The 23,507-nt window shown below is 36.0% G+C and overlaps 1 protein-coding gene across 1 annotated transcript; it reads left to right on the forward strand.

Moving 5' to 3' along the window:
• Positions 1–449: 449 nt before the first annotated feature.
• On the forward strand, positions 450–1,147 carry LOC140866548 (pleckstrin homology domain-containing protein 1). The gene has a single exon (XM_073271564.1). The coding sequence runs from the start codon at positions 549–551 to the stop codon at positions 978–980; it is 432 nt and encodes a 143-aa protein (XP_073127665.1). The 5' UTR covers positions 450–548; the 3' UTR covers positions 981–1,147.
• The last annotated feature ends 22,360 nt before the right edge of the window (positions 1,148–23,507 follow it).

Genomic DNA, 23,507 nt, shown 5'->3' on the forward strand with positions numbered 1-23,507 from the left:
TGGTAGAATTTTTGTTAAACCAACCTAAAAAAGGCGGGAAGGGATTGAGCCACTTAAAGAAAGGTTAACTAAACCTTCACGTCACCCATGTATTGAGAATCACTCTTTTTATCCGAACTTGATTTTCTATATTGCAGAAAAAACAACCCATAATTATATATATACACACTACAGCAGAGTAAAAATAAAAAAATGAACAACAGATTTATCCTACTTTATAACATTACACCAAACTCAAATAACTAATTATTCGAGTTATTAATCATTCAATTACCGCATCACAAAACATTACCGCATCACAAAACACGTAGCCTAAAATTTTATCAAACGATTAATTTACAATCCCAAACACGCTGGCTCTAAATAATGTGTACGAAGGATTAGGAAGCAAATTTTTAATTTTTAATTTTTATTTTTTAGGAATCAAATTAAAACAAAGATGATATGATATTATTATAGTTCCATCCATTTCCTTTCCCCATTCTGATTTCTGACGCCTCCCACATTGGTTGTCTCGCATCGATCCAATCACACCGCACAAATCGTCCATGGCGAGCCTATGGCGAGCCGCGATGGGCTACGCTCAGGCGGAGGAGGACTACGACGGCGTCGAGTACTGGTCCAACCCTGAACGCGCCGGATGGCTCACCAAGCAAGGCGAGTATATCAAGACTTGGCGCCGCCGCTGGTTCGTCTTGAAACAAGGAAAACTCTTCTGGTTCAAGGAATCTACCGTCACCCGCGCATCCAGGCCACGCGGCGTCATCCCGGTGGCCTCCTGCCTCACCGTCAAGGGCGCGGAGGATGTTCTTAATCGGCAGTTTGCGTTCGAGCTGTCCACCAGGAGCGAGACGATGTATTTCATCGCCGACGCGGAGAAGGATAAGGAGGACTGGATCAATTCGATTGGTCGATCGATTGTTCAGCATTCGAGGTCTGTTACTGATAATGAAGTTCTTGACTACGATAGCCGGAAATAATTGTGTTAATTTTGCCTAATTTGCTTGTGTTCATTTTCCTTTTCCTTTCCCTTTCTTTTTTCTTTCTTTTTTTTTTTTTTGTTTTCTGTTTGTATGTTTGGGTGTAAGTGTAATTTGGTGTTAACCGGAAGATTGTTGAAATAAATTTGTATTCTGACGGTGCTCAATTATGTTGTGCAGATTGATGATTAGGTTCAGGAATTATAAAATATACTTGATTGCCTAAAATAAACCTATAGCTTAAATTGGATATCTTTAGAACCGAATATTTCGAAATGATGGTGTTAAACTTCGGTTGTGGCTTGGTTCAAATGCAAAGTAACTCTTTCTTGAATTCTGTGAGCACATAAAATGTGATGCTAATCAAGAACATTGGCGTGGGAACAGTGGGATAATTTATTGATGAGGGACCGTGTGAAAATAGGATCTTGATACTAGCTCAGATTTTGGTCTTTGAGTTGCACAAATGATCTTATAGCATATTCATGTGGATGCCATAACTACTATGTAGTATATTACATGGAATGGGAAAAGTATCATTATCTTTGAATAACAACTATGTAGTATATAGGATTCAATAATTCTGTTGTTACCAGACAGTGAGTTGAAGCAACTAATAATTTAAATATTGTTGACATAGACGGAGTATTAGCTCTATATGTAGCCTTAGGCAAATTAATTGAGTTCATATTTTCAAAATGAAGAAAAAAGCAGAACTCGGCCATAGAAACTAAATAAAAAATAGGAAATACAGAGAACTCAGTGTTGCCGCACTGAAAATCCCGCAATCCAGCTTGAAAATTTGTTTGTAACTTCGAATGCCTCAAAACCCTGAAGAGAGATGCAACTTTTTCTCTAAAGTTCAACCCTTACGATAAATTAGTATTCCTTTTCATACTAGGGTAAAGAGGCAGCTCTCGGGTACATGAAACCTGCTTAAAGGTAGCAAACTGTTTTGGACTCTTTCCTGTAAAAGTCTGAGTTCCTCCAAAAATTTCCTAATCAGGGTATCACGGACATGGATCCATTGTCTGTCCATGGTTACAACCGTGGGTTCTAGTTGCCTTGAAAGCCTTGGCCACAAATGCAAATCTTCTATTTTGTATTGCCCTTCTTGCTTAACTGGTTCCTTGGGTCCCTTCCATGAATGCTTCGTGGTCTGCAACAGAATGTTAAATGTTACAGAGCAGTAGGAACAACTGTCATGCACAGGTCCATGGAATTCATCTTTCTCTTTACTTCGATGCATGCACGGTTTCAGGCAGAATTCACAGTGGTTCAAAACTGAGGTCTGAATCAGGAAGATAAAACACTAATTCTGACCATGGTTCTGAGCATGGGCCATGGGGCCGTGGTCATCTGCTTGACCCATATTCATAATACGATTCTCTGGCTAACCATCATGGATTGCTGTGAGGGTCAGACAGTGCTGGAGCTGCCGAGGTCCCGGCAGCTGTCCATGCGGATGCCAATGGTTCTGTGGTGGTGCCTTCCTTTTCACTTTTGTATTGTTTTGACTTTCGTTGTGGTTACAGCGCTCCCTTAGTCAATGTTTTGAACTCCTTGATGAGTTCACTGGTTTTTAAATTGTCTCTTTCAAGTCCAGAATACGTGGCATGGATTTCGCCTTTGGCGAAATTCATATCCTTAGTCAACCCAATAAAATGAATGCATTGTTAAGAAATCCGAAGAAGAAGACTTGCCAAGTACTTATACAACCATAAAGAGTATATGAAACTATAGATATTTTATGCTCATCAATTGTATAGCATTTTGACTGAACTTATCCATGTTCGCTCTTAGATTTTTGCAGTTTGAAATCTTGTGAAAGCACAATAGTCCATGATTTAGGTTTCAGCTTCTCTTATCATTTTTTCTTGCTATTGAGACCCTCCATAGTATTAAATATAGAAATTTGAAAAACAAGTGCTATTCCTTCTGAAACTCTACCTTGGTGTTGAGCTCGGAGTTTGCATTTATACATGCTCCGTAAAGCATTATAGCCCCGTTTATGCACAAGTTCATTTATTGCTTGTGAAGTCGGTCAGTGTGTATATCTGGTGATTGATTCTAATAATTCTTCGGATTCATTTGACTTTGAAATTACTGACAAATTAGGTATTTTGCATAACTTATATATTAAAAGTGTGATTAATGGAATGCATTCTACTCATATGGTGTTTAAATGTGCAGCCGTATGTTTTATATGTTTTTAGGGTTCCATTCTGCATTTGAGTAATTCATAGAAGTAGTCCCTGAGAAACCGATGTCACAACTTGAAGAAAAATATTTTATGCCACACATGATATTACTCTTGTTATTTCAACAAGACCAGGGTCTTACGAAGATATTATTTGTGGAATAGATCTTTCTTAGATTTTGTCGGTTAAATAGATCCGGCTTGGCTGTCGTATATAGAGGTTTACCTGTTAAGTTGTGACGTATACATGTTAATTTGTGATTTATACAATACCGTGAATAAAACAAGGAATGGGAAGAACAAATGGACACCATGAAACATTTGATATTGAGTAAGGTTGCTTTAGCCAATAATCGGTTTTAGTATCTGAAATGCACAAGGGTATCATGGTATGCAGCAGTTAGTGTTGTTCAGCATTTGATTCTGCATGCTATCACCAGTTTTTTTTAATTCAAAATGTGTTGTTAACTTGATGAAATAAAGATGTGTTCGACATGCCCATCCGTTGAAACGTGTTCATGATTCCATCCTCGCATTGGAGTTGGTTGTGTTGAGAAGTTGATTATAACCCGTGTTCTAAAAAGCTCGCTTAAGTTTTAATACGCTTAAGCTCAATTAAGCGACCGCTTTTTAGAACGGGAGATTTCATTTATTTTTTAAAATGAAAACATTTTTATAAATATGTATATTTATAGTTTAGAACTTGAATTATCAATTAAATCATATATTTATGATTAATCTAATATTTTATTTAATGTTTATCTTAAAATAATTAAAATTATAGTAAAAATTGATAACGCTTTTCATGCTTAAACCCTTTCTAAGCTCGCTTAAGCTTGAAGCTTGACCTCTACGCTTCGACGCGCTTTACGCTTTTTAGAATCTTGATTATAACTATCAAACCGGTCAACTCATGGCAGGCCGATGCGGGTTGGCCCACCATCCAAGCAGACTGAAAATCCTCAACTCAACCTAATTCAATCCAAGGTGGGTCGTGGGTTAGACAAGTCGACTGACGGGTTGACTCACAAAAAATAAAAATAAAAATAAAAAAATCATTATATTTAATTATAAATTTCATTTCATAAATAAATATTAATAAAAATATATTATTAAAATTTTTTTTGATTTCATACGTGTACATTTTATAGAAAGTAATTAATAAAAAAAAATTCACAATTTTCATAAAAAATTACTAAACTATTTTCTCCAGGCTCGCTTGCCAACCCAAGCCCGCCTAGGCCCGCGACCTACGTGGGTTGGATAACCTTTAATTAAGTTGTGTGGTGGAATGAGTCGACTCGACAAGACGAACCCAAATTTACGGATGTAAAGTTGTTCGAGTACGTTGTTTTCTTTCGCTTAGCTGCAAATTCTGAATTCTTTGTATATTAATTAGGTGATCACGATTCATGTATTGCATAACAATTGAGTCATATGTGAGTATGGCTTGCGTATTGCATTGTGCAAGTCTTGAACTTGAATTTTAAATTTGCGATAGCTTTGGAATTGTAGTGAAGAATGCGACGTGTTTTGACTTCTTCTTTGTTCTGATTTTGAAGAGTTGTTTTTTTTTTTTCTTTTTCCATTTCATATCATGCACGATATGATTGTTTGTGAAGTCATATCATATCTATTTAGTTTTGAAATCTGGGAGAAGCTTTTTAAAGTTTGAAACAACTTTAAAATTTTGTTTGATTAAGTTAGAATATATTACGTAACAATATAATATGCTAGAGATTGATATGAAGTTGGATACAAAGTAATTGTTGTGTGTATATGATATATCATTTGACTTTTATTTTTGGACACAAGAAATGTACCCAATTAGAAGGAATCCAAAACCTCTTCTAGAATTTTTATTTTTGTCTAGTAATGCAATTAAAAACGATCAATCAAGTGAAGTTCAATTAGGGTTGTGTGTGTTTGTTTTCCAGTTGAGTGGTGAATCAGTGCAGAAGTAGAAATCCGGAATTGGCAACCCATTCTTTACTAATAAAAACATACATATATGCTGTACCCTTTCTAAGCTCGCTTAAGCTTGAAGCTTGACCTCTACGCTTCGACGCGCTTTACGCTTTTTAGAATCTTGATTATAACTATCAAACCGGTCAACTCATGGCAGGCCGATGCGGGTTGGCCCACCATCCAAGCAGACTGGAAATCCTCAACTCAACCTAATTCAATCCAAGGTGGGTCGTGGGTTAGACAGGTCGGCTGACGGGTTGACTCACAAAAAATAAAAATAAAAATAAAAAAATCATTATATTTAATTATAAATTTCATTTCATAAATAAATATTAATAAAAATATATTATTAAAATTTTTTTTGATTTCATACGTGTACATTTTATAGAAAGTAATTAATAAAAAAAAATTCACAATTTTCATAAAAAATTACTAAACTATTTTCTCCAGGCTCGCTTGCCAACCCAAGCCCGCCTAGGCCCGCGACCTACGTGGGTTGGATAATCTTTAATTAAGTTGTGTGGTGGAATGAGTCGACTCGACAAGACGAACCCAAATTTACGGATGTAAAGTTGTTCGAGTACGTTGTTTTCTTTCGCTTAGCTGCAAATTCTGAATTCTTTGTATATTAATTAGGTGATCACGATTCATGTATTGCATAACAATTGAGTCATATGTGAGTATGGCTTGCGTATTGCATTGTGCAAGTCTTGAACTTGAATTTTAAATTTGCGATAGCTTTGGAATTGTAGTGAAGAATGCGACGTGTTTTGACTTCTTCTTTGTTCTGATTTTGAAGAGTTGTTTTTTTTTTTTCTTTTTCCATTTCATATCATGCACGATATGATTGTTTGTGAAGTCATATCATATCTATTTAGTTTTGAAATCTGGGAGAAGCTTTTTAAAGTTTGAAACAACTTTAAAATTTTGTTTGATTAAGTTAGAATATATTACGTAACAATATAATATGCTAGAGATTGATATGAAGTTGGATACAAAGTAATTGTTGTGTGTATATGATATATCATTTGACTTTTATTTTTGGACACAAGAAATGTACCCAATTAGAAGGGAATCCAAAACCTCTTCTAGAATTTTTATTTTTGTCTAGTAATGCAATTAAAAACGATCAATCAAGTGAAGTTCAATTAGGGTTGTGTGTGTTTGTTTTCCAGTTGAGTGGTGAATCAGTGCAGAAGTAGAAATCCGGAATTGGCAACCCATTCTTTACTAATAAAAACATACATATATGCTGTACCCTTTCTAAGCTCGCTTAAGCTTGAAGCTTGACCTCTACGCTTCGACGCGCTTTACGCTTTTTAGAATCTTGATTATAACTATCAAACCGGTCAACTCATGGCAGGCCGATGCGGGTTGGCCCACCATCCAAGCAGACTGGAAATCCTCAACTCAACCTAATTCAATCCAAGGTGGGTCGTGGGTTAGACAGGTCGGCTGACGGGTTGACTCACAAAAAATAAAAATAAAAATAAAAAAATCATTATATTTAATTAAATTTCATTTCATAAATAAATATTAATAAAAATATATTATTAAAATTTTTTTGATTTCATACGTGTACATTTTATAGAAAGTAATTAATAAAAAAAAATTCACAATTTTCATAAAAAATTACTAAACTATTTTCTCCAGGCTCGCTTGCCAACCCAAGCCCGCCTAGGCCCGCGACCTACGTGGGTTGGATAATCTTTAATTAAGTTGTGTGGTGGAATGAGTCGACTCGACAAGACGAACCCAAATTTACGGATGTAAAGTTGTTCGAGTACGTTGTTTTCTTTCGCTTAGCTGCAAATTCTGAATTCTTTGTATATTAATTAGGTGATCACGATTCATGTATTGCATAACAATTGAGTCATATGTGAGTATGGCTTGCGTATTGCATTGTGCAAGTCTTGAACTTGAATTTTAAATTTGCGATAGCTTTGGAATTGTAGTGAAGAATGCGACGTGTTTTGACTTCTTCTTTGTTCTGATTTTGAAGAGTTGTTTTTTTTTTTCTTTTTCCATTTCATATCATGCACGATATGATTGTTTGTGAAGTCATATCATATCTATTTAGTTTTGAAATCTGGGAGAAGCTTTTTAAAGTTTGAAACAACTTTAAAATTTTGTTTGATTAAGTTAGAATATATTACGTAACAATATAATATGCTAGAGATTGATATGAAGTTGGATACAAAGTAATTGTTGTGTGTATATGATATATCATTTGACTTTTATTTTTGGACACAAGAAATGTACCCAATTAGAAGGGAATCCAAAACCTCTTCTAGAATTTTTATTTTTGTCTAGTAATGCAATTAAAAACGATCAATCAAGTGAAGTTCAATTAGGGTTGTGTGTGTTTGTTTTCCAGTTGAGTGGTGAATCAGTGCAGAAGTAGAAATCCGGAATTGGCAACCCATTCTTTACTAATAAAAACATACATATATGCTGTACGCATGAAAGATTTAATTTAGAAACAATAGCACTTACAATCCAAAACATCTACTTTGACTTAAAAGAGCTGAATCCCATGAAAGACACTACACCAGTTTAAAGTAGAAATCCGGATATCCGATGAAGTCTGAGGAAGCAGAAGTTGACATTAAGACCTCAATGATGAACGTGGGATCCTTTACTGAATGTTGGTGAGGGCGGCGACGGCTGCCCGCTTCTGAGTTTTGTTGCCAATGGCATCTTTTTCGGCTCGATAGAGGGATTCTTCCAGTAAACACGATCTTCTTCGTGAGTCGGATGTTCGTTGTTTTCTTCTAATTCTAGCTTCCTCGCCGTGGCCAAGGTCAAGGTTGAGCCTTTTTCCAATTGAGAATTGTGCAAAATGATCATCAAACAGACACCAAGCAAGCAAATATAGACTCCTTTCATTGATGAACTGAGTTTGTGCTAATTTCAGATACATTAAAGGGGTGCATTGTCAATTTCCCTATAAGAACATATTTAAATCATTCAATTTTTGCGAACACGAAGTTTGTGTTGAAGGGGTCAAATAAGGAGAGTGTAAAATAATTATTATCTTATAATATTTGTTAAAATAATTTGAAGAGAAAACTTTGACTCATAATAAATTGTCAAAATGACTAGAATTAGTGAAATTGAAATTTGTCGTTGAATACTATTTGTTGAAGGATGAAATTTCCTTCGCAATAATTTATGAATACACTTGAGATCCTTTATTTTAGATTAAAACTAGTATGCATGAGATTTTATTTCTATGTAATTAGTAATATAAGTGTTTGAATAAATACTTAAAATACAACTAAATTAAGGTTGAGTTTGAATGAAATGATTTGAAATCCATGTATTTAAATATATCTTCATTGTTTAAATAACTTACAGGGAAAATTATTTTTTTTTGTCATGTATGTTTGTCACTTTCGATTTCGGTCATTTATGTTTTCATATTTTAGTTTTAGTTCGCTGTCTTTGTTTTGTTTTGTTTTTTGTTTTGACAAATTTAGACCTTTTTTTTATGTGGCGTTGATGTGACACCAATACAATGTTGATGTAGAGCTAACATGTACGGTGTCATTTAAGAATTTTCAAAGAAAAATTAATAAAATTGCCAAAAATCAAAATATGCATGACTAAAACTGAAATCTGAAAACATAGAGAACCGAAATCGCAATGTGACAAACATACCAGACCAAAATTACAATTTTCCTTAACTTACACAAAAAAAAATGAAATTTGTCTTTATATTTATTTACACTATAATTGAGTTAATCACAATAGATATTAAATCTTTAAAATATTGGAATCATTTTTTTGAAATTATAGTGGTGAGTGAAAATAAGCAGGATATTGCTTTGAGTTCCATTGTTAAAATTATTTAACAATGAAAATAAATTTGAGCTACAATGACCTAATCTAAATGCAATCTAAATTAGTTATAGACCATGCATTTAGAACTAAAAAAAATTAAATCATTTAGAAATGATAAAAAAACTTCAAACTATAACACTTGTCATTGACTTTTTTTTTCTAGTTCTTAACATATCGAAAATTTAATAATAATAATAATAATAAATCGAGAAATTATGTTAGTTTTTTTTTCGGATTCTTTTTAAAATTTTAATTTTGAATATATATATATATATAGTCATGTGTGTGTAGAATTTTTTTTTTATAGAGTTTTTCATACTTCTTTTATCTATTTATTTCTTTTGATATTGTACACATATTTAGGAGAAAAATTATTAATTAATCTTTTTCTTATGGATTAATTTTTTATGCACATTAATTGGTAAAATCTAAAAAAAAATGCAGATCTTTCGTTTTGATTCGTTGCTAAAAAAATATTTAAATATTCATTCAAATATTATAAACTTATAGATTTCATTTATTTTATTATGAGATTTTGTTGGGGTGCAATAATTGTCCCTGCTAGGTTGACCGATCAAACCATGACTCTTGGGCTGCTGTGTTGTTGGGGTTATGGTGGGGGTAAACTGATCTTGGCTGAACTGAGGTTCTTTGGCAGTTTACCTCCAAAAATGCTAAGTTGAGTTCAGTTGAGGTTGATCAATTGAACTGTTTTTTCTTCTCGCGTGTCTATGTTAATCAACCAACATAAAATAAGTGCGAAATGAGGTCGACTAGCAGATTGAACTTATTCAAGATGACTTGAATGATTGTGCGTGTGTGTGTGTGTGTGTGTTTAACAGAAATTAATCAGCACGACAATTTGTTTCTGGATGTTCGAAGATTTCAAAGACTCCTACATCACCCCTTCTTCCACCTCGGAAGGATTTACTCTAGAAGACTTTGACTATTACAATCAACTTGCAATTGTCCACTCAAAGACTAGGACTTACACACAATTGCCTATCCCAGAACTTCTAGAACTCAAGTACACAGTTCAATACTACTTCTTGTTACAACGAGGTTTGCAACACCTCAACTGATTACAACAAATACAACAATATTTGTGTTACAACTGATCAAACTTCGCACAAAATGATCCTCACCGATCCAATATGCATGATGCATGTGCTTGTGTTCTTCGGCTCTTGATATAGTCTTTAATGTAAGCGTTGAACTCCTCGATTGAATATCTGCGGGTAAATTGAAAGTGTAAATTTTACCTCTTGATGACTTGAATGTGTTTATGAGTTCTTCTTAGAGCCAATGGCTTCTACATACTACCTTTGATCTCTATTTATAAGCGGATTGTAACGACTCTTTCCAATTCAAATAGTGGCCGTTAGCTTGCCTTTTTCCTTGTCATCGTCCCCGACAAATAGTACACTGTAATGCGTCTATAGCTTTGCGGCATCAGCTTGTACGAGAAACCTTATCCATAAGAGTTAAATTGATGTAGCGATTACGCAGTCTTATGGATGGTTTAGTCTAGCATTTGTTTAGCCTGGTACTTCAGTTTAGCTTGATGGAAGATTGATTCAGTTTAGCTCTGTTGAAGCATTTTGGCTCTGAAGCAGTTTGGTTTGCTAGAGCAGTTTATCTTTGATAAACTGATTCAGTTTAGCTCCCTAAACTAAATGTAGTTTACTTCAAATCTACAGTTGATATTTGATCAACGGACAACTCAGTTGATATCTTCAGTTTAGATCTGAAACCTTCAGTTAAGCTCGAATAATTTTTCAGTTTCCGTATTTTGCTTTCGATCAGTTGACCTAAGATTTTTACTTAATTTTGTCAGTTATCAAAACCTTAAATGTTCCAAAAATTTCTCCCTTTGATATTGACAGAATTCTTGGGTAGTTTTCTCTTTTTTGATATTTGACGAAGTGATTTCTTGGTTCTTGAATTTGTAAAATCTCGACTGCTCTTTAGTCTACTTTAGAAAAGGTTTCTTCAGCTTTGTATCTTCAATCTTTTAGCTGTCTTCTTCTACAGCTTTCTCCCTTTTTGTAAATATAGAATTCCCCCTCAATGGGTGATGTCTCACTGATCTAGATATGAGAACTAAGCTTGAATGCATCACCTACTTAGACTGATATTCTTCTGTCGTTGTTCGTCTGTAAACTGATCTTCTTCTTCTATATCCCAGTTGTTGGTAATCCATATGATATAACTTGTTGGAATTTGGTCTTCTCAGTCTGTCTTCATTCCCCCTCAACTGATGCGTAGCTTTGGGAAAGCTTATGTTCCCCTTGACTTGATTCTCCCTCAATATTTGTCTGGAAAGCTTTGGTTAGCTCAAGAGGGTTGCACTATCTAGTTGTGACTACTCTGATAGTTGTTTAAGAATTTTTATTTCTGCGAGGGAAGTTCAGTCGGGATATCAGTTGGGCTTTACGCCAGTTGACCTTTTGTCTCATTATCAAAACTGATCTTCCGTTCCTATCATCTGTAAGCACAAAAACAAACTAGACTATGATACCCAAGTTTTTGTGGGTCCTCGATAAATTAGTACTTTAGAAATCCATACTTGGATCAACCTAAATATTCGACCACTAGCAGTTTTCCATTGATATTGTGCATAAAATGGTGTGTGTGAGTGATGTGTATGATATGCATATGATTGTTTCACCTTCCTCACATCAAGAGTTTGCCTATATTTTCTTTGAAACGGCTTTTTGTTATAGTCTCGGTTATACTTGCCTTTCTTTGATCCATGTTTGGATCGTCTGGTCATCCAATCGTACCTTACACTAGAGATCTCTGCATATATCCTAGGCCAAACTTCCTGCTATTGTGCTTAAATTCAATTGGTTTATCATTTTGAGGGGCAGGATCACCTTGTTATTGTGCCACACTGGACTTTACAAATTGAATGAATTTTTTTTTGCTTGTGTGCAGTTGTGCCTGAGTACCAACTTCAGAACTGCTATTATATTCAAAATAGCCCAGAGCAGTTTTTGAAAGAGTTGATGCCCCGCTAGCCAAGTTGTGGCTAAGGGCTTTGAGAGTCTCTTATTATAAACAATTTTTGTTTAATATAATTTACATTCATTAATGGCATTTTCTTTATCTTTCTTCATAATGTTATATTGTGATATACTATTGTTGTTTTGATAAAGACCTTGAATATACTATAGTGTAAGTAAGATGAGATAGTGAATAAAGAGAGATCACTATCATGAAACACATCTTATAGTCACTGTATATTCTAAACAGTTCCTAGTCAATTGAGCCGTCCGCAAATAAGGATAAGGATCGTTCGAGATCGAGACTAGCATTTGCGATGCCAAGTACCACGTTTCATTGGTATGGAACATAGAGATGTTCAAAGCATGCAAATGGATATTCATATGATGAATGATCGAACTACCCTATCCGGACTTTCCAAGTGGTTATTATTAATTGAGTGGATAAGTCAGCGGTTTTGGTTGTACACCATTTGTGAGACCTCGGTTCTAAACAACTAATCTCGGATTAGACAACAATTAAGCAAACAAGATCCAAGACTAAAAGCAAGAAATTTATTTTTTTTTTAAAAGGGGGTGCGCCCGGGCGGCTAAAAACTGCAGCCCGGGCGCCTCCAAAAACAGCAACCTGCTGTTGGGCTCGAAGGGGTGTGCGCCCGGGCGGCTAAAAATATCAGCCCGAGCGCCCCTTGCTGCAGAACTTGGGAACAGCAGAAAAACAAGGAGGCTCGGCTCCAAAACTTCCAAAACGAAATCATGCATTACAACGCAACTCAAAACGTTAATACACATGCATACTCCAATACAAAGTAGTTCTAAAGTTATAGAATCACAAACTAATAGAACATGCATCAATCTAAGTTCCATAACCGATACAAAACGAGTTCGAATAAAATCTATGTTCGATTACATATTCGACTTCTAAAACAACAAGGCCTCACTCTATCAACTCTTCCGCCTAGTCACGCAATCTCTGACTCGGTCCTGCCCCACCTGTGCCAAGTACACATACAAACAAAGTCAACAGCCAGATAATCTGGTGAGAATAATATTCCCAGTAAAAGAGACTATCATGCAATATCATAAAAACATCTCAAACGAAACATATCATCTTACAGATATTCAAATAACAACCATGCAATTCCACAAGCATGTTTAAAACTCAATTTATATGCATAAATGCAATGCATGTCTTTAAAATCTGGGATTATCAAGTCAGATAATCAAAAGAGTTGCTGCTTTTGCTTTTGGGATCCCGAGGACGAGATCACGTAAACAACTCACCGACTCTCCCGATCGAGGTGGTTCTACATATCTCCATCCTCTAGACTTTGGTGCGACTATAAGGAGTATGCTAACACTAGGTGAAACGGCTACACCCAGGCCACTCGCAATATAATCCCCAAAACGTCTATCTTAAAAGGGCCATCTTGCCCGATACTCAAATCAATGATTCTTGGCTCAAGATGAATGCAATGCAAACATAACTCAATCAAATAGATTCAAATAAAAGCAAATAACATGCATGCAAGTATGTGATTCTTCGGAACACTCGAATCAAGTCGGATTCGAGTCACACGTTCCATTCCAATCTAAGTTGATAAGTGCATTTTGTGTGCATTATTTTATGTCTATTTGGCATGCATTCATATGGTTTCTTGTGTGTTTTTATATGTTTTATTTGTAATTAATCTCATGCATGAGCATTTCACTCTCCGGGTTAATTTTGTAGGAAAATGGGTTTTTGAAGAATGAATTACGGATCAGCCTTGGCAAAAAATTCAAATTTAATTTTAAGAAGCTCTAAATCAAATCTCCACCGTCCAAATTAAATTTCAAGATGTTTTGAAGATGCTGTCAAAATTTCAGCTCAATCCGACGGTTAGAACTCTAGTTATGAATTTTACAAAATTGTTGCGCGCTGGAAAAAACAGGGCCGCGCGCGGGCGGCCATTTATTACCGCGCGGGCGCATGCCTGTTTGAGAAAAAAGTTCAGATCAGAAGCCCCAGCGCGCGAGCGGCTGTTTTATACCGCTCGGGCGCCCGTGCGTAAGTTGAAAAAAGATATTTCCGGGTGTTTTACATGGAAAGAACTCTTGAGCACTATAAATAGGAAGAATTATGACGTTTTAAGGGTTCCACACATCAGAAACGTAGGAGAAAGGCGGCCATCCAAGGAGAAGAACGAAAAGAGGGAGAAGAACGTGAAGAACTCAAGAACCACAAACTAGTTTTCTCTTTTCTTTTTCTTTTATTTGTTGGGATTTAGGGGATCCTTCCCCCAAAACTTTGTTTTGATTTTTTTTTGAAGATTGAATTTGGTTTTTAAGCGTTCTTGATTATATTATTGTGTTTATTGTAATTTTGGAGTTTGATCAACTTCTGATTGATTTTATGTATTATAATTGATACCGAGAGGAGATTTTATGACATGATAAGGTAATATAATCCATGGATCTACAACTTGCATAGAGATATGATGTTGGATACATGTTGATAGTCATAGTCCACAGGTCGAAAGCTAGAGGATTCCACAAATCGTTAATGCAATTGCAATTGTTAAATAACGCAAGGAGACTTGGTTATTACAATTTGTTAATTAGATTAATAAAGCTCGAGAGAGTATATTGATAGATTAGGGAATTCCGTCAAAAGCATGACTTGAGGAATAAAATTCAATAATTAAAGAAGAAAAGGGGTAGGTGAACCGAGATCCTAACAATCGTTTATTTATTTTTTGAACTTATTTTCTTTATTCTCTTTTTTTTTTCTTTTATTTTAGTTTATTAATTTGTTCTCCATCTCTTGTTATAATTAATTAAAGAATCATAGTTGAGGTAATTTTGTCACAAATCAATCTCTGTGGGACGATACTCGTACTTTATACACTATATTATTACTTGACTCGTGCACTTGCGATTTATTCGAGCTTAATTGATAGACATATTTGAGTTGATTTTCTGTGGTAGTATTTGCTCGATCATAAGTCATCTTATACCTCTTTCAACAACGTCGATGCTCCAAACCTGGAAACAACAACGATTCCTCAAACAAGATTCAATCAAACTTTCTCAATCGATAATAAGAGAATCGATACTATACCGGCTCCAATCTCCAAGTTGCACAAAGCTGCAATCTCGCAACTCCACTGGCCTCAAATCAATCTGTACAAGAAGTAATAAGGGCTCGAGATTAACATACAACTCAATCGAAGGCTTGGCTCAAACAATTCAAACCGATAGACAATCCAAAACTCAAACCGGCGGCATAACGGTTGTATTCTGATCAAACCGGAAACGCAGACAACATAATATCAATCCAATAGACTCAATTCAATCAAAATTCCACCAAAACAATCCAATTCTAACAAATCATAAAACTCAACTTTTCGAATAATCTTCCAAAATTCACAACAAATCCGAACGACGCTCTATTTCAAAATCGACAGATAATAAATGATCAGAACTCTGCCGAGATCAACATACTCGAATCTCGAACGATTCTAACAACATCCAAAAATTAGAAAGAACCTGATCGTAGAAAAACTTATGATATAACGGAGCTCTTGCTGCAGTGATCGCTAATCTGCCTTCAGAAATAATTTCCAACGGACGGATCGAGCTCGGGAGGAAATCTGGAAAGCTTGGGAGTTTGGGAATCTTCTTCAATGGAGGAATCGGTGGAGAGGGTGAAGAGGAAGGAGAAAGAATAGTCAACAAGCTTATAAATATCTAACAAATCCCAAATTTGCATTTTAGTCCCTGAAAAATCCAAAATTTGCAAAAAGGACCCTGATCAAAATCAAGTCGGCTCTTGAACTCTGGAATCTCCGATTATATCAAATAAAGTCGATTAAGATAAAATCGGGGCATTACACCATTAGTCCTTATTACTTGAAACATCATGGAGACTCTGTATGTTAGTACTGTACTTTGACTCGTTTACCGACTCTATAAGGGTCATCAGGTGTCGGGATTGGGTATAGTTACGACACATATAGGAGTCGATGCTTTGTTGTCAAGGATTCACCACACGCTTGCGAGTGTGGATATCCTATGCGATCTGAGGAGATATTAGTGTGGCAAATCTTTAGCCAGAGTACTCAATGTGATTTAGGTTACTTGGTTTCCTAGTAGCACATGCGATGTCACTATTTGATCTTCAAGATGCATTGCATAGTTATCGAATCTCGAACGACTCTCGATGTACCAATGGTTGTTGATTCGATCGGGATATATGAATGAAGGGACCGTAATGTACGCTAACCAAAATCTAGTGGTTCATGCAGGCACTATCAATGATACCCAGGGAATCATGGGGCGATGTTGCTAGGCGCTCTTACCATGATTCGATGGGTAAGTCGGAAATTGTTGTTACAAGTCACAAGGAATTGTGAGCCCACGGCTAGCTGTATCCCTGAACCATTGAGGGTTACACAAGTAATGAATTACTAATCCCCGTTGAGATAGTTAAATTTAAAGAGTTGAATTTAATGATTTAGAAGTTGGACTTCTAAACTAAAGGGAGTGGAATTTCCTAAAATGACATAGGAATGAACATTTTTGGAAATCACTGAATTCGGATTCAGAAAAATTATCTTGACTTTAAAAGGTGCAGAAATGGTTTCTGTGCACATTGGTGAAATCAGTTTATCAATCGGAGTCATGATGAATTTTATATTAATTTCTATAATAACAGGCTTGGCTTGTTGGGCTTAAGTTATGGATTATGGGCCTTAAGGAGTTAGTGTCCTAATAGACATATAACTTAATCCAGTCTAGAAATTATAGATATATATGTATGTAATTTTCGAAAATAACATAATTCAAGTCTTGCAATTTTCAAAAATCATATAATATATTCTAAAGGGTTTTTCGAAAATACTGTACCCTTTTGAGAAAATTCAGTCTGCGATTTTTATGAAAAATTACATTCTGAATTGACAGATCAAATCTGTTTAATCTCTTCGATAAACATCTGATTGATTTCTAGTGCAATCAATCAGAGGGTTTTAGTTTTTTGTTCATGGACCTAATTCCGGAGATTGATCGAGCAAGTCATCAGTTCCTGGAATTTACAACAAGAACAGATTTAATCTGTTGGAGTCAATAATCAAGCCATAGCTTGAAGAGGTAAAATATTAATTGTTATTATTATTTTACTTGCATAATTTAATCGTTAGGATTTGATACCCATGATATGAAATCGTTCCATATAAAATTTTAAACTTCCGCTGCATCGGGTATCAGATCTATGATCTGAAAACATGTTCCAACAGTGGTATTAGAGCCAGGTTGCTCTCAGATCAAATGATTAAATTAATCGATTGTACAAAATTTTTAAGGCTCGGGTTTTAGAAACGAAAACAAAAATTTTTAAAATTAAATTTGATGGGCAAACCGGGGCAGCGAGCGTCGGGCAGCGGCGATCGCTGCCCAAGGGCAGCGAGCCCTTCGCTTCCCAGGGCAGTGATCGGCGCTGCCCAAGGGCAGCGACGGGCTGCCCGAGCCCATGCCCCACGTGGGGGCGGGGCTGCCCGGGAACGTCCCGGGCAGCCCGGAAAATTAAAATTTGATTTTTTAATTAGAATTTTAATTTTTTGAAATTTTAGTTTTTGGTTTGATCAAAAATTGTTTTTGATTGGTCCACGAGGCATCGGGTCAAATTGTTTGAGTCCGAAATTTTTAAAATTGATTTTTGGATAAATTTGAATTTTTGGAAAATTTATAAATTTTATCCGTTAAATTAAATTTTATAAAATTAATTATTTTGGTACAATTGATGATAAGATATGATCTTATGTATATATTAGATAAAATTTGATTTTATATTTTAATTATGTTGTCATTGCATGTTATCCAATTATTTAATTATTGAATTAAATATTGGATAAAGGATGATCGATTGCCAAGACCAATTTTGTAGGTATATGTATGTTAGGAAATTTACATTTGGTTTTTGTTATTCTTGTTGGGTTTTATTAATGGGCTTGGTTTATGGCTCAATTTGATTTGTCATTTATAATAAAAAATGGGCCTGGTTTATGGCCCGTTCCCACCCTTAAATATGTATCCCCTACTTGTTATCGAAATTTATTGTAAATTTATTAGACTTAGTGGGAGATAAAGATATGAAGAAAATGGTGGGCCCAGCAGACAATAAAGATTGAAAAAATGTAAATTGGAAGCTCAATGTAATAGGATTGCATTGCATACTTGCATATCACTTAGGATTGGACTTAAACTCGTGATTGGCAACCATGGGTGGATTAGTTATTGGGGGTCGATCATCATTTATATAATATATGATTGTTGTATGCATGTTTAGACTAAATTGCATGAATCCTGCAAGCATACAAATTATTTAAAGATGAGACAATTTTCAAAATTAAAATCCCTCATTTTAAATATGATTTAAAATTGATATCAAGATAAACAAAAGGGAATTTAAATATTGTTTAAATGTTCCTACCTTTCATCAACGATCAATGTATGAGATGCTACCCGCGGGCACGGTCCGGCTCATATTATTGGGGGGGCCCGGTCGTCGGGAAGCTGTACATTGGATCGACACATGTTGTAAGTTGGATGGAACTCCCATGGGATTGGCTCATATTATTGGGGATCCACATGGCGACAGTCCATCACAACTTAATATTGATGGGTCATCTTGACATGTCACAATAAACGGCGTCATATTATTGGGCCCTTATTGGACATGAGGTAAAAACATGGGGGTTGCTTTGGAAGCAATTGGGCTCTACCTTTTGAAAATTATGGTTGACTGATATTATTCGGGACTATGATTTGTCAATTGGACTCCATGTTTCCACTAAGGAAACCAATTTCTCGTTTTCACTAGAGGGTAGTGAAATCGTTAAAATAGTGGGAGTGAAATTCATAAAATAAATCTCGCCATATTTTATGTCTTAGTAAATTAATTAAGCAATCACCGATAATTATCTGCTTTCATCTCAGTATATCATTATGATGAATCTTCGTAATCCACATGTCTCAATTCTCGAACAAAACAAACTGATTGACGCAAACTATACGGAATGGTTCCGTAAGTTCAAAGATTGTCCTGAGTAAGATTTTCTACGTGCTAGAAAAGGCTCCTCCGAAAACAGCCCCGGCTGATGTAACATCGGAAAGGTTGGCCGAACTAGAGAAATGGTAGGAACATGATCTCAAGGCCAAATGTTACATGCAAAGATGGACAAGTCTAAATAAGTTTGCCATCACTGCAAGAAACCCGGTTACTGGAAGCGCAACTACAAAGAATATATATATATCGAGTAGTTACGAACTGCTAAGGATATATGTTATAATGAAATAAATGTTTCACTTAATACTACTTTTTGGGTATTGGATACCAGATGTAGATCTCACATTTGCAATGAGTTGCAGATGATGACAAGTAGTAATAGGCTAAGGATGGGTGAGACCCAGTTAAGGCTCGGGAATGATTCCAGAGTTGAATCCAAAGCTATGGGAAACATTTGTTTGATTTTGCAAAACAATTTTAAGCTATATTTTGAGAGAGATGTTTTTTATTTGTGCCAAGATTTCATTAAAACATTATTTCTATTTCTATTCTTGATAGAGAAGATTTTTCTTGCAATTTTGCGAATGAGATTTGCAATATTTACAAGAATGAATGTTTGATTTGAAATGGACAATTTAAAAATGATCTATATAACTTAAAATTAAAAGACGTTACAATTAATTATGTTGATAAACCGGTAACAACAAATAAAAGGAAAAACGATAGTCAAAACCCAGCAAACCTTTGGCATGCTAGGCTAGGTCATATTTTCTCAAGGAGGATGAACAAGCTAGTGGGAGAGGGCATGTTTGATATGTCTGATATTAACTCTCTACCAACTTGTGAGTCCTGCCTAAAAGGAAAAATGACTAAAACTCCTTTCAAAGAAAAACCTGAGCGTAGTCAAAATCTGTTGGATTTGATCCATACAGATGTTTGCGGCCCATTTATTATTGGTACTAAATTTGGTCACACATACTTCATTACCTTTACTGATGATTATTCTAGGTATGAGTATTTATATTTAATGTAATATAAGTCTGAATCATTTGAAAAGTTCAAATAATTCAAGGCTGAAGTAGAAAATAAACTAGGTAAAAGTATTAAAGCACTTCGATCGAATCGAGGTGGAGAATACTTAAGTACCGATTTTTTGGGCTATCTAAAAGAGAATGGGATTCTCTCTCAGTGGACTCCTCCTATGACATCTCAGCTAAATGGTGTTTTGGAGCGTCGCAATCGAACATTGTTGGACATGGTTCGATCTATGATGAGCTTCACTGAGCTTCCACCTTCGTTTTGGGGCTATGCACTTGAAACGGCGGTATTGTTGTTGAACAATGTCCACAGCAAAGCAGTGAACAAAACTCCATATGAATTATGGACTGGCAAAACTCCTAAGTATTCGTACTTGAGGATTTGGGGATGTCCTGCTTATGTGAAGCAGACAGTGAGAGATACGATCCACCTTATGTTATTTTGTAGGGTAATCGAAGAATTCAATCGGATATTATTTCTATCATCCTACTGAAAAAAAAGTGTTTGTTTCGAGAAATGCCACCTTCATGGAGAAGGAGTTCTTACTTGATAAGAAAGGCAAGATGATGGAACTCGAAGAAATTCGAGAAGAACCTGAGATACAAAATAACAATCCTACACCTCAGGAACCATTAAAAGACACGCCTATTCCTGGAAGATCCAAGAGGACTTCTAGACCTCCTATTCGATATGGTCTACTTCTTGAAGGGGATCAAAGTGAACCCGACATTGGATGTGATCCAAGAAACTTTAAGGAAGCACTTTTTGATGCGGATTCGAATTTATGGCTTGAAGCTATGCAGTCGGAAATAGACTCGATGCATACAAACCAAGTGGTCTTTAGTAGATCCTCCCGATGGAATTGTTCCAATAGGGTGTAAATGGATCTACAAGAGAAAACTTGGGTCTGATGGTAAGGTACTGACCTACAAGGCACGATTGGTAGCAAAAGATTATACTCAAAGACAAGGAGTTGACTATGATGAAACCTTTTCACCAGTTGCAATGTTTAAGTCCATAAGAATCCTTATTGCCATAGCAGCTTGGTATGACTATGAGATATGGCAAATGGATGTAAAGACTGCATATCTTAATGAAAACATTAAGGAAGAAATCTATATGATGCAGCCCGAGGGATTCACATCCATGGGAAGCGAGCATAAGGTATGAAAGCTTCAGAGATCAATTTATGGTCTCAAACAGGCATCAAGAAGTTGAAACCAGAAATTTGGTGAAACAATAAAGGATTTTGGTTTCATCAAGAACACGGAGGAACCATGCGTGCACAAGAAAGTAGTTAAGGATGCTGTGACATTCTTAGTACTTTATGTTGATGACATCCTACTCATTGGGAATGATGTAGGGATGTTGCAGTCAACAAAGATATGGTTATTAGGTAGATTCTCGATGAAGGATTTGGGTGAGGCGTCCTATATTCTAGGAATACAGATCTATAGAGATAGATCTAAGAGAATGATAGGACTCACTCAAGCAACCTACATCAACACCATATTGAAAAGGTTTTCTATGGATGAGTCCAAGAGAGGGCATCTACCTATGTGTCATGGAGTTTCTCTATCCAAGTCTATGTCTCCCAAGACTGACGAAGAGATAGAGAAAATTACACACATACCATATGCATCAGCCATAGGTAGTATCATGTATGGGATGATATCTACCAGACCGGATGTAGCCTTTGCTCTGAGTGTCACGAGCAGATATCAGGCCAATCCCGGTCAAATGCATTGAAAAGCTGTGAAGGATATTCTAAAGTACTTGAGAGGACTAAGAATATATTCATGGTTTATGGAGGAAGAGAATTGAAATTGGAAGGCTATACCAACTCTAGCTTCCAAAGTGATGTGGATGACTCGAAGTCAACCTCTGGATTTGTATTCATGCTCAATGGCAGTGTTGTATCTTGGAAGAGTTCCAAGCAGGACACCATAGCGGATTCCACCACTGAGGCAGAATACATTGCAACATCAGCTGCTGCTAAAGAGGCCGTTTGGATGAGGAATTTCGTCCAAGAGTTGGGCGTAATTCCTGAAGCTGTTGGTCCAGTCCCGGTGTACTGTGACAACACTGGTGCCGTTGCTCAGGCAAAGGAACCAAGGTCTCATCAAAGATCCAAACACATACTGAGGAAATACCACATCATCCGAGAGATCGTGGAAAGATGAGACATCACTGTCGAGAGAGTGGCCTCTGCAGACAATATCGCTGATCCACTTACTAAGCCCTTGCCAGGACCATTGTTTGACAAACATCGCGAAGCAATGAGACTACGTAGTATGACTAGTTGGCTATAGGGCAAGTGGGATATTGAAAGAGTTGATGACCCTCTAGCCAAGTTATGGCTAAGGGCTTTGATAGTCTCTTATTGTAAACAATCTTTGTTTAATATAATTTACATTCATTAATGGCATTTTCTTTATCTTTCTTCATAATGTTATATTGTGATATACTATTGTTGTTTTGATAAAGACCTTGAATATACTATAGTGTAAGTAAGATGAGATAGTGAATAAAGAGAGATCACTATCATAAAACACATCTTATAGTCACTGTATATTCTAAACAGTTCCTAGTCAATTGATCCGTCCGCAAATAAGGATAAGGATCGCTCGAGATCGAGGCTAGAATTTGCGATGCCAAGTACCACATTTCATTGGTATGGAACATAGAGATGTTCAAAGCATGCAAATGGATATTCATATGATGAATGATCGAACTACCCTATTCGGACTTTCCAAGTGATTATTATTAATTGAGTGGATAAGTCCGCGGTTTTGGTTGTACACCATTAGTCTTATTACTTGAAACATCATGGAGACTCTGTATGCTAGTACTGTACTTTGACTCGTTTACCGACTCTATGAGGGTCATCAGGTGTCGGGATTGGGTACAGTTACGACACATATAGGAGTCGATGCTTTGTTGTCAAGGATTCACCACACACTTGCAAGTGTGGATATCCTATGCGATCTGAGGAGATATTAGTGTGACAAATCTCTGGCCAGAGTACTCGATGTGATTTAGGTTACTTGGTTTCCTAGTAGCACATGCGATGTCACTATTTGATCTTCAAGATGCATTGCATAGTTATCGAATCTCGAACGACTCTCGATGTACCAATGGTTGTTGATTCGATCGGGATATATGGATGAAGGGACCGTACTGTACGCTAACCAAAACCTACTGGTTCATGCAGGCACTATCAATGATACCTAGGGAATCATGGGGCGATGTTGCTAGGCGCTCTTACCATGATTCGATGGGTAAGTCGGAAATTGTTGTTCCGAGTCACAAGGAGTTGTGAGCCCACAGCTAGCTATATCCCTGAACCATTGAGGGTTACACAAGTAATGGATTACTAATCCCCGTTGAGATAGTTAAATTTAAAGAGTTAAATTTAA

Source organism: Henckelia pumila, chromosome 4, assembly GCF_033568475.1.
Source record: "Henckelia pumila isolate YLH828 chromosome 4, ASM3356847v2, whole genome shotgun sequence".
Taxonomy (NCBI): Eukaryota; Viridiplantae; Streptophyta; class Magnoliopsida; order Lamiales; family Gesneriaceae; genus Henckelia; species Henckelia pumila.

Excerpts from the sequence above, each read along its gene's own strand:
- LOC140866548 (XM_073271564.1), top strand. The coding sequence starts at position 549 with ATGGCGAGCCTATGGCGAGCCGCGATGGGCTACGCTCAGGCGGAGGAG.